Source organism: Diospyros lotus, chromosome 3, assembly GCF_014633365.1.
Source record: "Diospyros lotus cultivar Yz01 chromosome 3, ASM1463336v1, whole genome shotgun sequence".
NCBI classification, from domain to species: Eukaryota; Viridiplantae; Streptophyta; class Magnoliopsida; order Ericales; family Ebenaceae; genus Diospyros; species Diospyros lotus.
Genome location: NC_068340.1, coordinates 36,340,980 through 36,355,908, shown reverse-complemented (window position 1 = coordinate 36,355,908; position 14,929 = coordinate 36,340,980). Strand labels below are relative to the sequence as shown.

Sequence of the window (14,929 nt, the reverse complement as noted above, 5' to 3'; positions counted from 1 at the left end):
GTTTTTTGAATAACGGACTAGGACTAGGACTAGGACTAGATCAGCCAGTCTAATCGGTGGACCTGAAACTCTACTTAGAAATTTATTCGATTCATGCTAAAAAGATCTTTCGTTATCAAAACTAGTTGTTGAATGGGTTAAGATTTTTTAATTAAAATTGTTTTTTTTATTTTTATATTGAATAATAATAATAATAATAATAATTTAAAATAGGTAAAAGGAGTTAATTTCTTTTATTTGAACACCATCTATCATTTTATTAATAATTGAATAATTTTTATTTATAGTTTAGATATTTGATTATAAATTCTGTTTTATTTCCATCATACAAAATTTATGTTAATATTGTTGTATATATTTATTTAATTGTGAAATAATTAATGTTAGTTAATACATTTATATTATTTTAATTCATATAGATTTATTTTTATTTTATAACAATATATCCTGCATCATCGACCATGATACAATCACAATTGAATCCATCCATCCACTGAATCGTGAACCATTTCCCCTTTTCTACTTGATATCTTGGTTCAATTCTCATAACATTTTTCTTGCCAAATTTGCCCTCATTATTCCGGCAACTGAGAAAGTGCTTTAAAATGATTCAGCTGAAGCTGTCAATGGTTTCTCGCAATTGTAGAGAACTGCAAATGGCAAAGCCTCTGGGAGGCTCCTGCAGGCCGCAGCATCCCAAAGGAAGCAGCAAATTAGGCTGTTTACGGATGACACGCAACTGGGATGCCCCAGTCTTACTCTAAGTTATGTTTTATCACCTTTTAATGTATATTTGATAGATTAGTCCAATGCACGGAATAACAATCTTACCACTAAGGGAGTGTTTGGCTTACCATTTTTAAAGATGAATTTTAAGTCTTTTTACTTAAAAATTGTGTAAACCTTAAAATTGACTATTGTTCTATTTGATAGCGTACTTAGATAAATATACTTTAATCTATCATTTATATAATTATGTGTTTAATTTAAAAAGGTTGATGAGTTATCAGAACTTAACAAAATAACTAAATTAGACATGTTGCTGAATAATACAAATAAAATTCATAAAAATATTAATTTTTTAATAAAAATAAATTATAAATTAATATTTAGCTGATAAATTTTTACCATTATAGGTTGATAAATTATATATAATTATAAAAAAATATATTAATATAATATTTTAAATTTAGATTTTATTTATAAAAATATTAAATATATACATTGAGATATTAATATATATATGTTATACATATATATTTATATTTATAACGAGAAGGGCATGATGAAGGTAGCAGTAGTGATGGAGATGGAGTTGACAGTGGCAATAAGGCGGTGGCGATGGGGTCGATGATGGTAATAAGGCAATAACAATAACAGATGGAAATGAAGGAGGCAACAAACGGAGATGAATGAGACAGTGATAGGGCTGGAGGCGACAACCGCCATGGAGAATAGGAGGCGGTGATGAGAAAGAGATGGATGGAGGCATAGATAATGTTTTATGATAATTGAAAATATAATAGTTGTTGAAGGATAAATATTTGCTCAACTAAATAAGTTATAAATAGCGTTTTGAGAAAAATTAGGAAGAGTTTTTTTAAAATGCTATGAAATAACGTTTAGGCTTGATAATATTTAAATTTTTTAATTTTTAATAAATGTATAACTAAATAAATTATACAACCACAGGCAAAGCTAGTATTTTGATTTAGTGGAGGCAAACTTAAATACAAAAAATGTATTTTTAAAAATAAAACAATAATGATAATATTAAAAATCTTGCAAAATTTACTTAACAATACAAAAAATAACAATATTAAATATGGTCTACATTCTAATAAATATGAAAGGGAAATAATCAAAGAAATAGAATTGGGTAAACAAGAAAAAAAAAAGTAAACAATGGGAAGGGATAGACCATTACCGAGTTTTGCCTTGCTGGAGTGATATCAGTCAATGTTTTAAAAATTGGATCGGATAGTGAATTGGTCTATTAATTAGGTCATGGATCAGTTGGTCCGACTGGATGATGTCATATATATATATATTATAATTAAATAATATATATTAAATATATATTTAAAATACTAGTATTCTATATATTATTATGAGAAGTGTTATTATTGTGATACTCGGGAATAATTTGAGGATAAAAAATGATATTTGATAAAGGGCATAAATGGAATTTTAGAAAAAAATAAGCCTATAAGGTACACTAACACAGCTTTGGACGACCGAATTAGTCAGAGGGAGTACCCCGGACCCTAGATAGCCAAGAAAAATGGTATAGTATCGACGAGTGATTTAAATTATGATTTTTAGTGATAAAAAAAATGAGATCGGAAACAGTTTTCGGTACAGTAAAAATACAGCTGTCAATTAGGTCGTATTATCGAATTGTTATAGACGATGTCCGAAAAATTAACGGAGTGTGTTTAGGACTAATATTTGATGCATAGGACAACCCTTAAGTGGTTTCAGGTTGAATCAAGTGGATTTGAGGTTAAAACGATCAATCGGCCTAAGTGTAATTTTCTAAATTTGTCCGAGGAGGGTCAAAACGGTAATTTTTTTGAAAGTTTCAAGGGAGAAATAAGAAGTACTAATCTTGAGGGTCTTAGTGATGGTATTGGGAAGATCAGGGGCTTGAGGATAAGGACCAAAATGCAAAAGGAAATTTTTAAGGGGCTAAACTATAATTTTTAAAAATTTGCCAAAGCATGGCAGATCTGGCCACAGATTTGGCCGAAAAATTGGGAGATTTGGGCAGCAAATATCATCAGGGCATGGCCTAGGGTAGTCTAGGAGGCGTGTGGGAGGAGTTTTGGCCAGAAATCGGCCACGTGGGGGTAGGTTTTGGCCTATAAATAGCCAAGGGTTTCGGCCGATTTTGAAGCACCAAATAGCTCGGGTTTGAGGGCGAATCGAGGGAAGCCAATAAGGGGCTTTTGATCCTTGAGGCAAGAGGAGCATTTCTAGAGAATTTCGTGAGTTTTCGAGTTGGTTTGAAGGAGTTTCGGGGGTGGCCGGAAAAGCGAGGCGGTCCGCTACTGCCGCCTTTAAACGGCCGTTTGGTGGGTTTTCCGGTGGCCTTTCGGCCTGAAACTGGTGGGGTTAGGATTGACTTTTCGTGGGCTTTCAGGGGGTATCGATTTCGGGGTGATCGGAGCAATCGCCGGCGACTGGCTCGAGGTTGAAGACGGTGGCGCGTGAGCTGCACGCACCAGCCTTTGCTTGCACCCACGTGACTGCACTCTCACCCTGCAATTAAAACACAATAAAAACAAATCATAATAAAACTTTTATATTTTTTTTATTTTAGTGAGAGGTTTATACTCGCCAGTGTACGAGTGCAGTTGTAGTCCAAATTTAAATTTATATTTTCTGGATGAATCCAGGTCGTCCACTGAGAGATTTATTTATGGCAAAAGAAAAAGAATGTCACACACACGCACACGCATTTGGACAAATTGACAACAAGATTTTTTATGGTTTTATTTTTAGACAACAGATACTAGAAAATAAAGTAAGGCAAAAATTGAAATAAACATTAAACGTAAAAATATGAATTTGGATAGTGCTTGAGTTAAGACAATTTCAGTACCAACCCGTTGATTCCCAAATTTTAGCATATAAGATTAGCAACATTAATTTAATTTCAGATATGAGGGTTTGTTATTAAATGCAATTAGAGATGATGATAGTTCTAGGTTAAGCAATCCCCATACATGATATGCGGGATTCTAATTTAAGCAACTACCATAAATCCAATTACAATTAATATACAAAACAACTAAATTAATCATCCGGGTTTGGGTATGATAGCGTTTCCAATTCTAGTAACTCTCATACATGGCATGAAAGCTCTAAGTTAGGCTTACGCTCCAATCCAAACCTAGTGATTTTTTAATAATTAATACACACTCATACTGAAATTTAAATTAATGTTATTTATTTAAAGCGCAGCTTTCTTTGGGAATCATTGGCATTGGACACTGTCCTTGCCTTAACCCAAGATTAGATTTAACTACTCATTTTTATTTGAAAGTTAATTGACAGAAATTTAAATGACGTAATTTAAATAACAGAATTTAAATGACAAGAAATTTAAAAGTATAAACTAACCGGTCATTTAGGCGGTGGATAATTAAATGACAAGAATTAAAATTGCAGAAATTTAAAGGCATAAACTAACCGGCCATTTAGGCGGTGAATAATTAAATGACAAGAATTAAAATTACAGAAATTTAAATGCACAAATTAACCGGCCATTTAGGCGGTGAATAATAAAGTAATAATAAATGACATAAGAATTTAAAAGAAGAAAGAAAAAAAAGTAAGATTATAAGGGAAAATACTAAAGAAAATGAGAAAGAACAAGAACAATTCTCAAAGAGAGAATTATAAGGAAACAACTAAACTTTTATTCAAGAATAATAATCACCCTTACAAATGCAATCAAGTGATCTATTTATAGGCCACAAGATGCAATACAAACCACACAATTTTAATTATTCAACTAGACATAATTATATCTAATGGGCACTCACACACTTAAAGTTAAATGGATTTTAGCTATAATACACACCTAATATTAAATGGATTTTAGCTAAAATACATACCTAATAAAGCACTCATAAAGTTAAATGGATTTTAGCTATAATATCCACCTAATAGTTAAATGGATTTTAGCTAAAAAAACACACATAATAAAGCTCTCACATAAAAAATAAAAATAGATTTCTATAAATTGGTTTTTAATCTTCATTAGGATTAAAAATAATCCTTGGGCCTTCTCCAAATAATATTTTCCATGGATTGCTTAAATTGGGCCTTAATTCTTCATGGGCTTGAATTCTTCATGGACTTTAATTTTTCATGGGTTTGATTTCTTCATGGACTTGATTTCTCCATAGCTTTGATTTCTTCATGGACTTGAATTCTTCATGGACTTTAAGTCTTCATGGGCTTGAATTCTTCATGCCTAAAAAAAATAAAAATAATTTAATGTTATTAATAAATTATATATTATATATATGTATTACACATGGCACATATATATATTAGATTATATTATATATATTACATGCATGCATATAATGATATATATGTATTATATATAATTTTATATATTATTATTATTTACTTTAGAACTTCATTTCATTCATCTTTCAATTTAAATTTACATATAACCATAAAATATATATTAATATCTAATTTAAACCATATTTAAGATCGAAAGAAGGGTATAATTATAACAAAATTTTTACAAAATTAACCACTAATCACCACGCGCCAAGCGCGTGAAGGTGCGTGAAGAGGGGTTTTTTGGTAATTCAACTTTCATAAATTTTATTTAATTATTTTATGAATTATTATGTAAAAATAATTGAGAAAATAGTTGTGTAGGTAATTATTTTAGATTATTAGTGAGAAAAAATAGAAGAAAATGAGAAAATATGAGAAAAATTAAGGAGAAAATTATATTTTGATGATTATTGGATGATTAGGGTACCTTGCGGCTTGAGGTGAAGTGAATCGTGTGAAGTTCGAAGAGGGCACGCAAATCGAGGCAGGCACGCAAATCGAGGCATACCAAGCTTGTCAAGAAGAATTTGAAATTTCACCTAAAGGTGAGTGGTTCTACCCAAAAAGACTTATAGTAGCTTGTGAATGGTTTACTGTGAGTGTTTATCCCTATGGCTTGGTTCATTGTGATGGTTTGTCTAAACGATTATTTACACATGCATTGAATTTCGTACGATAAATTGCATACATCGAATTGTTGATTTTAAGTTATGCATGTTATGATTTTTTCGGCATTGGCATGTTGTGTTGTTCATGTGGAATGTGAGTTGTTAACCTGTGATGTAGCTTTCGAGTGTCAGCACTCGGAATGCGTGCCAAGGGTTAATGCTATGTGACCCACTTGGGACGGGGCTGAGACGGACTTCACCCTACAGTACTCAAGTGGCGGGGTTGAGAGTGGACACCACCCCGATTGTTGGCTCAAGTGGCCGGGCTGAGAGTGAACACCACCCCAGGTTCCTTTGAGCAATAGCATTAAGGCCGAGGTGTCGTGAATTTCGGGGATAGTGCTGATGTGACACTCTTGGAGCTAGGGTTGCATTGGGTTTTGGAATGCTTTTGAGCAGGAGCATAATGCTTAACAATGACGATGAGGTAATTCTCAAGTTCATATGTCGAGGTTGTCCTTTTTAAGCAAGATTGATTTGCCAATGGATCTATATGGTCGTGTCGCCTTTAAAGAGATTGCATTTTCCCCGGTTAGGGCTAAATGATGTGTGGGATTCTCTTAGGCTGGGGCATGTCATGATTTGTCGAATTTATATATGATTTTGCATATATTCATGAAAATGTTTTTGAACTTTCACTTAGACAATTCAGCATCTAATTTGGACTATATCCCTGGAATATTCAAACGTTCCAGGTGAAAGCAGTGGCGCCAAGGGAAAGAATGTCATCGAGATGTAGCTGCGATGTTTAGTTTTCGTAGGTTTTTGTCTATGATTATGATGTTCAGAGATTATGTAATATTTTGATATTTTCATGTGAAACATCGATCTGGATATTTAATTGTAAGAGGAATTGGTCGGTTATATATCATCGAGGTTTCGATCTTGCTTCCGTTGATGTAATTGATAATACATGTCTTAGTCTATTAATTTTTAAATTTTAATATGCTAAGAAGGTATAATTAGGATTGTCGGGAAATGATTATAGACTTATGTTGTGTGTATGATGATGTTGAAAAAAAAAACAAAATCCCGAGATCTCGAGATAATGCACGTTCTGGAAAACGGGGTGTTACAATTATTAATTAATATTTTATATAATTATTATCTATTTTATTAAAAAATTAATTAATAATTAAAATTTTAAAAGTGAGTGAGGGGAATGAAAAAATTGAAGTCAACCCGATTCCGGGTTTATTGATCCAACCGCATTTTGACCGAGTTGAAAATTATCCATTTTTTTAAATCAAATCGAATCGAATAGGCCACTGGTTCCCAATTAAACCAGTCCGATTGGCCAGTCTAATTTGATTTTTAAAACATTGATATCGGTGACTTCGTGTCGCCGTTATGCTAGAATTCTGTTGGAATAACTTTTTAAATTTTTAGGTTGTTCAATTTTGCAGTTTGCAAGCAAATAAGGTGATAATTGAAAAAGAAAATAAGAAATAAAATAAATTTAAAAATGAAATGAATTAAGATTTAGGAGTTAGTGGATTTAAGTCATTTGGACTAAACTTTAATACAATAATTTTGAATTGATTTTGAGAGTTGCATTTGGATTAAAAATAATATAAAACCAATTTTTTTTTGTAAGATCCGGCCCAGTGGGAACAGTTGCTCCCACTAGGTTTCATTTAGCTCCGCCCCAGTATACAACATTTAAATTTCACTTACAATTTATAAGTGATCAAACTGTGTAGCCAAACACCCTCTAAATCAACACTTTATATGTGTATTAGATAATTCTAAATTATGCATAAGATCACTCGTCTCACCAACAAAACTTGACCCAATTCAATCGATTAGTTGAAATACAAATTTAACCTGATTCAATCCATGAAAAATTATATTAGATGAAATATGCAACAAGGGTTTGAGCACTCGCCCAATTAATATCAAGCAAATCCTAATTACATCTTTAATCATGAAACACTTGTCTAGCACCTAAAAATCTGTGTAACCAAACAAGATGCCCTCTTTAAAATCTAAAATTTATAACATAAAACCTCTAAATCTTAAAACCTCTAAAAATTATAACTGGTATAATTTAAGCAAGCCAAACACCCTCTCATTGACATTTTTGAACAATTCTGAAAGCATGGCTTGAAACAACCTAGTCTGAGGTACAATGGAGTTCAAGTGAATATGCATCACTTACCACATACAACAGAAAGGGAAGGGAGGTGCTTGCACAAAACTAGTCAAAGAGAAAGTAGAGCCTGCAGGCTGTGGCATCTCGAACCATTACAATTTACAGACAACATACAGATCCTTCTTTAGCCGCCCCGGTTATCCTTTCGTCGCCTCAGTTCCCTGAGGGCTTCAGCAGGGGATTTGCAGCCAACTTTCTCCTGAAAATGTTAGTAACCCATCTGGACCGTATCAGCCAAATCAGGCCTCGCCTAGTTGAGAAGGCCTAAAGACAGCTCGACTTACGATATGATCTCAGCTCAATTTCAACTTGCAGCGACCATCATCATTACTGTCGTATTTTGACACTCCCACGGCTACTACTAGTCCTATTAGCATTTATTGCAAGTCTCGCCAGCACGACGTCAAGGAGCCTCACCGGTCTCAAATATCAAAGTCCTATCACCCTATGACACCTGAGGCAACCAAGCATGCATGTAGGGGGACTCCCCCCTTCCCTCTTCTATATATGAACTAATTTGATCACTTATTAACAGGGCTGGCAATAAGCCAAGCTACGCCTAGCTCGATTGATTTTAGCTTGGCTCATAGCTCGACTTGATCTCGATATGAGCTGATTTTTTTAGCTTGAACTTGGCTCGATGAAGACTACGAGTTGGCTCGACTCAGCTCGAAACTGACTATCACCTTACTTTTATATATATATATTTAAAAAATATAGTGCAAATAAATCTACAAGCACACATAACATATTTTGTAGTTGTATTATGAATACTTGAAAAAAAGTGTAACATGCAAATGCACAACAGCAAAAGTATAACAAATTATACACAGAAAATAGACCCAAAAAGAAGGATAGGAGCATAGAAAACAAATTTAATTGCAGGAACTGGAGGTCGCATGCTAGTCGACTGTCGGAGAAGTCGTTAGTTGTCTCGTCAAAAGCTGGAGGAGAAAAAGAAGAAGATGTGCTATCGCTGGAAAAGGAATCGCCAAAAGTTAGAGGAGAAGAAAAAAAAGAAGATACGCTGGAACTTGCTGGAAGAAGAAGAAGACAATGCGAGGAAGAAAAAGATAACATAAAAACGAAGTGTGCTGGAGAAGAATATATTTATATTTATATTATTGAAGAACTCCCTTGGAGATACAGCCTCCCTGTACTTAAATCAATCAATGGCTTTTTGGAATTCCCCCCTCCCTCCAAATCTATTTACGTGTATATATATTAAATAATATGTGATATATGTTATATATTTATTTATATTTAAATAATATATTTATAAAATTATTAAGTATATATTTATATTATTGAGTATTAAGTAATAAATATTTTTTTATTTAATAAATTTATAAAATTAATATACGTATATATATAAGTATATCGAGTTGGCTCGTGAGTCAAACGAGTCGAGCTGATGGTAGCTCAAGCTCGACTCATTTATTAAATGAGCCAAATATTTGAACTCAAACTTGACTCATTTGTATCACGAGTTAACTTATTGAGCCAATTATCGAGTTGAGTTTTGAGCCAGCTCACGAGTAGCTCGGCTTATTGCCAACCCTACATGTCAATGTATGTTCTTCTCTGACCTTATTGATATACTGTCAATTATCATTCTCATTTAAGCGTTGAAATGTTTGTAAGTGTTAGTCATCCCCCGTCGTTCCAAACTACTAGAGTCCACTTAGTTGCCTTAAGCCTATTGCCCAATCGCCTCAAACTTATGTTTGACCTCTCTCTTTTGGGTCAGAAGGAACACCACCATAAATCATCCATTAAAAAATAAGAAAAAAAGAAAAATAAAATACAATTTATCTGTTACATCTTATTTTTAGATTTAAAACACTTGTGAAGATAGAACACACTTAAATTTAAATTTGTTGTTCTTTTTTCTTGTTCCCTAAGGACGCACAATAACCTTCTTTATCTTGCATCTATAGTATTTTTGCCTTGGTGGGTTTCTTTTGCATTTAATAAAAGTATGGAATCTTAGATTATTAATTGGTGGAATACTAGATAATCTGAAACTTTTTTAAATGATATTCAAGAAAAGAATATTCTAAAAAAATTTATAGAATTAGAGGAACTTCTCCTCTTGAAAGAAATGATCAAGGAATATTTGAAGACACATCTACAAAAGCTTCATATAGGAATCTGCAAAGAAACGCTCCAATTAATCAAGATATACAACGAGAATCATATCCATACAATTTTGCACTTTTGGATAAATATAATCTATTTCATTATTCTAAGTGGTTACTCTATTATGAGTAATAAAGAACTTGTTATTCTTAACTCTTGGCTCAAGAATTCCTATATAACTTAAGTGATATAATAAAAGCTTTTTTGATTATTTTATTAACTAATTTATGTATTGGATTCCATTCGCCCCATGGGTGGGAACAAATGATTGGATCTGTCTACAAAGATTTTGGATTTATTCATAACGATCAAATTATATCGGGTCTTGTTTTCACCTTTCCAGTCATTCTAGATATAATTTTAAAATATTAGATTTTTTGTTATTTAAATCATGTATCTCCGTCACTTGTAGTGATTTATCATTCAATGAATGATTGACAAATGATATATTGGTATTAATCCAATCATAATCTTTGTTATTTTGTAGTTGTATATAAGAAAATCATCTCAAATCGTACTTTCACTTTCTATTTCGACCTCTCTCGAGGATTCATCCTATATTTTTCCAATAAATAGTAGAATCATGAATAGGAAACTATACTAGCGACCTACCCAATTTATTATAGAAATTTTCGATATCAATGATTGGACCATGCAAGCTAGAAATATTTTTTCTTGGATAAAGAAATAGATTACTCGATCCATTTCCATATCATGATATATATTATATATCGTACATCTATTTCAAGGGCATATTCCATTTTTGAACAGCAAGATTATGAAAATCCATGAGAAGTGACTGGAATGCGCCAATTGCCATTTAGCTAATAAGTCCGTGGATATTGAGGTTCTCGGAATGATATTTTCTGATAGAGTATTTGAGCCCGTTCAAATTTATTATGATAAGCAATTGAAACAAGTTCTCCTAAAAATAACAATAATAATAATGGCATCAAAGTCCACACACTCCCTGTTATGTGGGGGCGGCCGACGGGGACGGGCGTAACTTTTCCATCACTTTTTTTTTTCTCTCGGGGGGGGGGGGGGGGGCGCTGGCACTGCTCATGGATTTGGATATCAAAGATAAATTTCTCTTACTTTCTAGCAAAAAAAGGCTATCTTCACTGGGTCTCATGGATTTGGATAAGCCCAAAAACTAAGGGCCTGTTCTCTTCGTTATTTTCGGGCCGTTTTCTGTTTTCGATTTTTCAAAACACCCAAAACGCGTTTACTTACCCATTCTCAAAAATGTATTTTTCAAAACACAAAAAAAATTTACACACAAAACTCAAAACAGCAAAATCGCGTTTTGGCCGTTTTCAGTGAAAACCAGCGAAAAATTCCAAAACACGGAAAACGCCTCTCGGCCCTCTTCTCCTTCTCTTCAAGCTCGGCCTCTTCTCTTCCAGCTCTCATCTCCCTTCGCTTTCTCTTCAAGCTCGGTCGCCACTGCCATCACTGCCATCCACGCCCGCCACCGCCACGCCCAGATCCATCGTCCATGCCCGCCATCGCCACCGCCACGCCCAAATCCGCCGTCCACGCCATCGCCATCGCCATCGCCCTCTGCCATTTCTTCATTCCGCCACCACCTCTATCTTTTCTTCCTTCCGCAACCGCCTCTGCCATTTCTTCCTTCCTTCACCGCCTCATCCAGATCCATCATCCACGCCCAGATCCGCCGTCCACGCCCGCCACAGCCACCGCCCTTTGCCATTTCTTCCTTCCCTCATCGCCTCTGCCATTTCTTCCTTCATTTACCGCCTCACACGACCTCTGCCATTCTTCCTTCCTTAACTTTTATGATTTATAATTTTTTTTAATATTTATGTTGTGATAATCTAAATCTGTAGATAATTTCAATTTGTTGATAAAAGAAATTTATTATGAAATGAATAGTTGAGTCAAATTAAAAATAATTTTAGGAAGTATTTTGTAATTTTAATACATTATATATGATTAAATTATTAGTTATCTCTAATATTATATTTTAAATTTTTTAAATTAAATTTATAACTTATTAATAAATATTTATAATTTACTTTGAATCAATTTTTTAAAATAAAATATCATAAAATAACATTTTACAAAATTTTAAAGTAAACGCGTTTTTCAGTTTTCTATTTTGAGAAATAATTTTCAGAATGACAAAAAGAACGCGTTTTTAAAATTTTCAAAACAGACACTCAAAACACAAAACTGAAAATGAATTCAAAACTCAAAACTAAAAATTGAAACACAAAGAGAACACCACCTAACTTAAACAAAAGTGATTGGGTTGATATGTTTTGTTTTTCCAATTCATTTTAGCTATAGGTCTAAGAAATTGGACCTAATTAGCATGGATTTGAGTTTTAGTCTACACTATCTATTTTATGAACACGAACCACACTGATTATCTCATATAAAAATCCCCCAAAACTTTATCCTATCTTGTATTAATATAAAAATTCCCTGAATTTCTTCCTCTTATCTGCTTTAGGAATGAGGATTTCTTATGACATGATGATTTGTTCTTTGTTTGCAATGAGTTATTGAACATGGATTTTGCCATACACAGTCGGGCTTTCAAATGAGCTGGATTGCAGCGAAACCCCAATCAAATCATATCGGATTTTAATTGAGTTGGTTGAGTTCAAATTCTATTTTATGACTAAGTTAGGTTTGGGAGTTTAGGTTGGATCCAAGTTAATATAAAATCCAAACTAAGCTGATCAAATACCTGAACTTCTGGGAGATCTACTCGCATGAATGGATTCGCCTCGAGTTCTTCTTCAATGGTTGAGGGAACAGTCCAGCCTGTCTGCTTCTTAGCCCATAACAACTTCTGCGATATCCTTCCATTGTCAGGTTCAATCGTCAGGGCAAACTGCAGATTCTTCAGCGTGTACTGAAGAACGACAAACCCAAGATATTAGTTGATTTGATCATTAACACTTCAAAATGAGAGCAACTTGGCAGATTTTACTCATCCAAGCTGGTTGGAGCATTTTCGCGAACAGGTGGAAGACTACGTATAGTAATGGCAGAAAGCCATGTATCCAAAATACGATTGAGTTGATTAACTACCTCATGGCCGCAGTAAACTCGAGTTGGCTTCGGCAGAGAAGCTAATATCCCACAGAGAGGGTGATGCATTTGTTCTGCTGTACCCTCGAAGAACTTACCGCAGCCAGCGACGAACTGTGCATCAATTGGAATGAAAAAATCAACATACATTGTTCAAAGATTACTCAGTTTCAAGTTTACAGTATTCCCGTTCACCGCGTGTCGCCGGTGAAAATGGCAGGGTCTTCTTCGCCTTTTCCGGTCATGTAGTAACTCATATGACCTTTTTGTGTGGCTGATTAACCCAAACAGGCAAAACTTCACATATATTGTGGTATCGCAAGATTCGCAACAATCAAACAAGTCTTTATACCATGGAAGACTTTATTTTCAGAAAACCCAGAATTTGATGAGTTATCAAACAAAAAGCTTAGATTCTATACGTGGACAAACACATACCATGGTGTATGAAGGGCCTGGATGTGGGTGTCGGACCCAAGAGACAACTTATCGCCATTTTCCAATTTACTAGTGCAGCCTCGGACGTTGTCGAATGAACCGCCGTAAACCTTGATCCAGGGAACCAGATCCTTCATCTTCTCATTTCCGCCGGCATGATCCCTGTTATACTCACAAGCAAATATACTTAACTGGTCTCTCTCTCTCTCTCTCTATATATATATCTATATATCTATATATAAACATGTATAATTACAGGAATACAGTAGCGAAGAAGAAATGGAAGGAGAAGAACAAAGACCGGTGGTGGTTGTGAGTGGAGAGGACGAGTTTAAGCTCGACCCAGTTCTGCTCGGAGACTTCAAGAACCTTCTCCGGTTCGACGGGGTCCACCACCGCCCCTTCCCTGGTTGGTTCATCGATTATCCTGCAGCAACACACCACCAAATCATAAGTATATATCTATCTATATATAGAGAGACAGAAATGAGCATTTGCATATTAACGGATTGATCTGTCTGTACAGGTAGGAGTAGCTGTCTTGGAAACACGGGACGGGAATCCGAACTGGGCTGCTTTGCGGTTTTTGTTTTGTGGCTAATTGGAGTGACGGTGTTTGTTGGGAAATGTTACTTGGACAAAATGGTGGACAAAAAAGATTGAAGAGATATATTTTAAATAAAAAAAATATCTCCCATCTTATTATAAATTTATCATCTTTATTCTTAGTTATCTCCTTTTTCCTCTCTCTTCTCTTCCCATGATTGCCTCCACAATCATCACCTCGCCGCCCACCTCGCCGCCCAATGCATCCTCATCGCCATGCCTTGTTGATGCATCTTCATTGTTGCTGTTGCCTCGTGCGCCTCATCTATACATTTTCGTTACTATTGTCGCCTCAGTGTTGTATCCTTGTTGCTTGGCTATTATTGCTTTGCGGTGATCAGGCTTCATTTACAATGATGCCCGATTGGGTCTCATCTGCCACGAATAGGAGATAAAGTCATCATTTTACATGTGTGTAAACTTGTATGTACATGAAGCATGGTCTGTGTTTGTTTACCTTGTTAGGAGTCTACAATGGGCACGCAACACTAGACTTGACCTCCATCCTACATGTGTATGCCAGTTAAGCAAATTCTAGCCAGCATTATCTTTTTCTATTATTATAATTAATTATGACAAAAGATCACAATTATTTCACGAATTTCTTAGTATTTTATGTAAATTGACAAAAATTGAAGGGATATATAAAATTAACAATAAAAATATATATAATTGACTAAATCAGGTAAATTCTTATATAAAAAGTGACTAAAAATATAAAATTTCTAGAGGTGTGGCTGGTAAGTTTAGGTTAAAAAAT

At 34.2% G+C, this 14,929-nt stretch overlaps 1 protein-coding gene across 1 annotated transcript; it reads right to left on the bottom strand.

The window, feature by feature from the left end:
* Positions 1-11,095: 11,095 nt before the first annotated feature.
* On the bottom strand, positions 11,096-14,408 carry LOC127796969 (hydroxyacylglutathione hydrolase cytoplasmic-like). Its single transcript, XM_052329365.1, is given in 8 exon segments — positions 11,096-11,212; positions 12,311-12,946; positions 13,126-13,244; positions 13,325-13,469; positions 13,548-13,725; positions 13,865-13,990; positions 14,088-14,195; positions 14,347-14,408. Coding segments are annotated over 7 exon segments (975 nt in total). The 3' UTR covers positions 11,096-11,212; positions 12,311-12,709.
* Between the last annotated feature and the right edge of the window lie 521 nt (positions 14,409-14,929).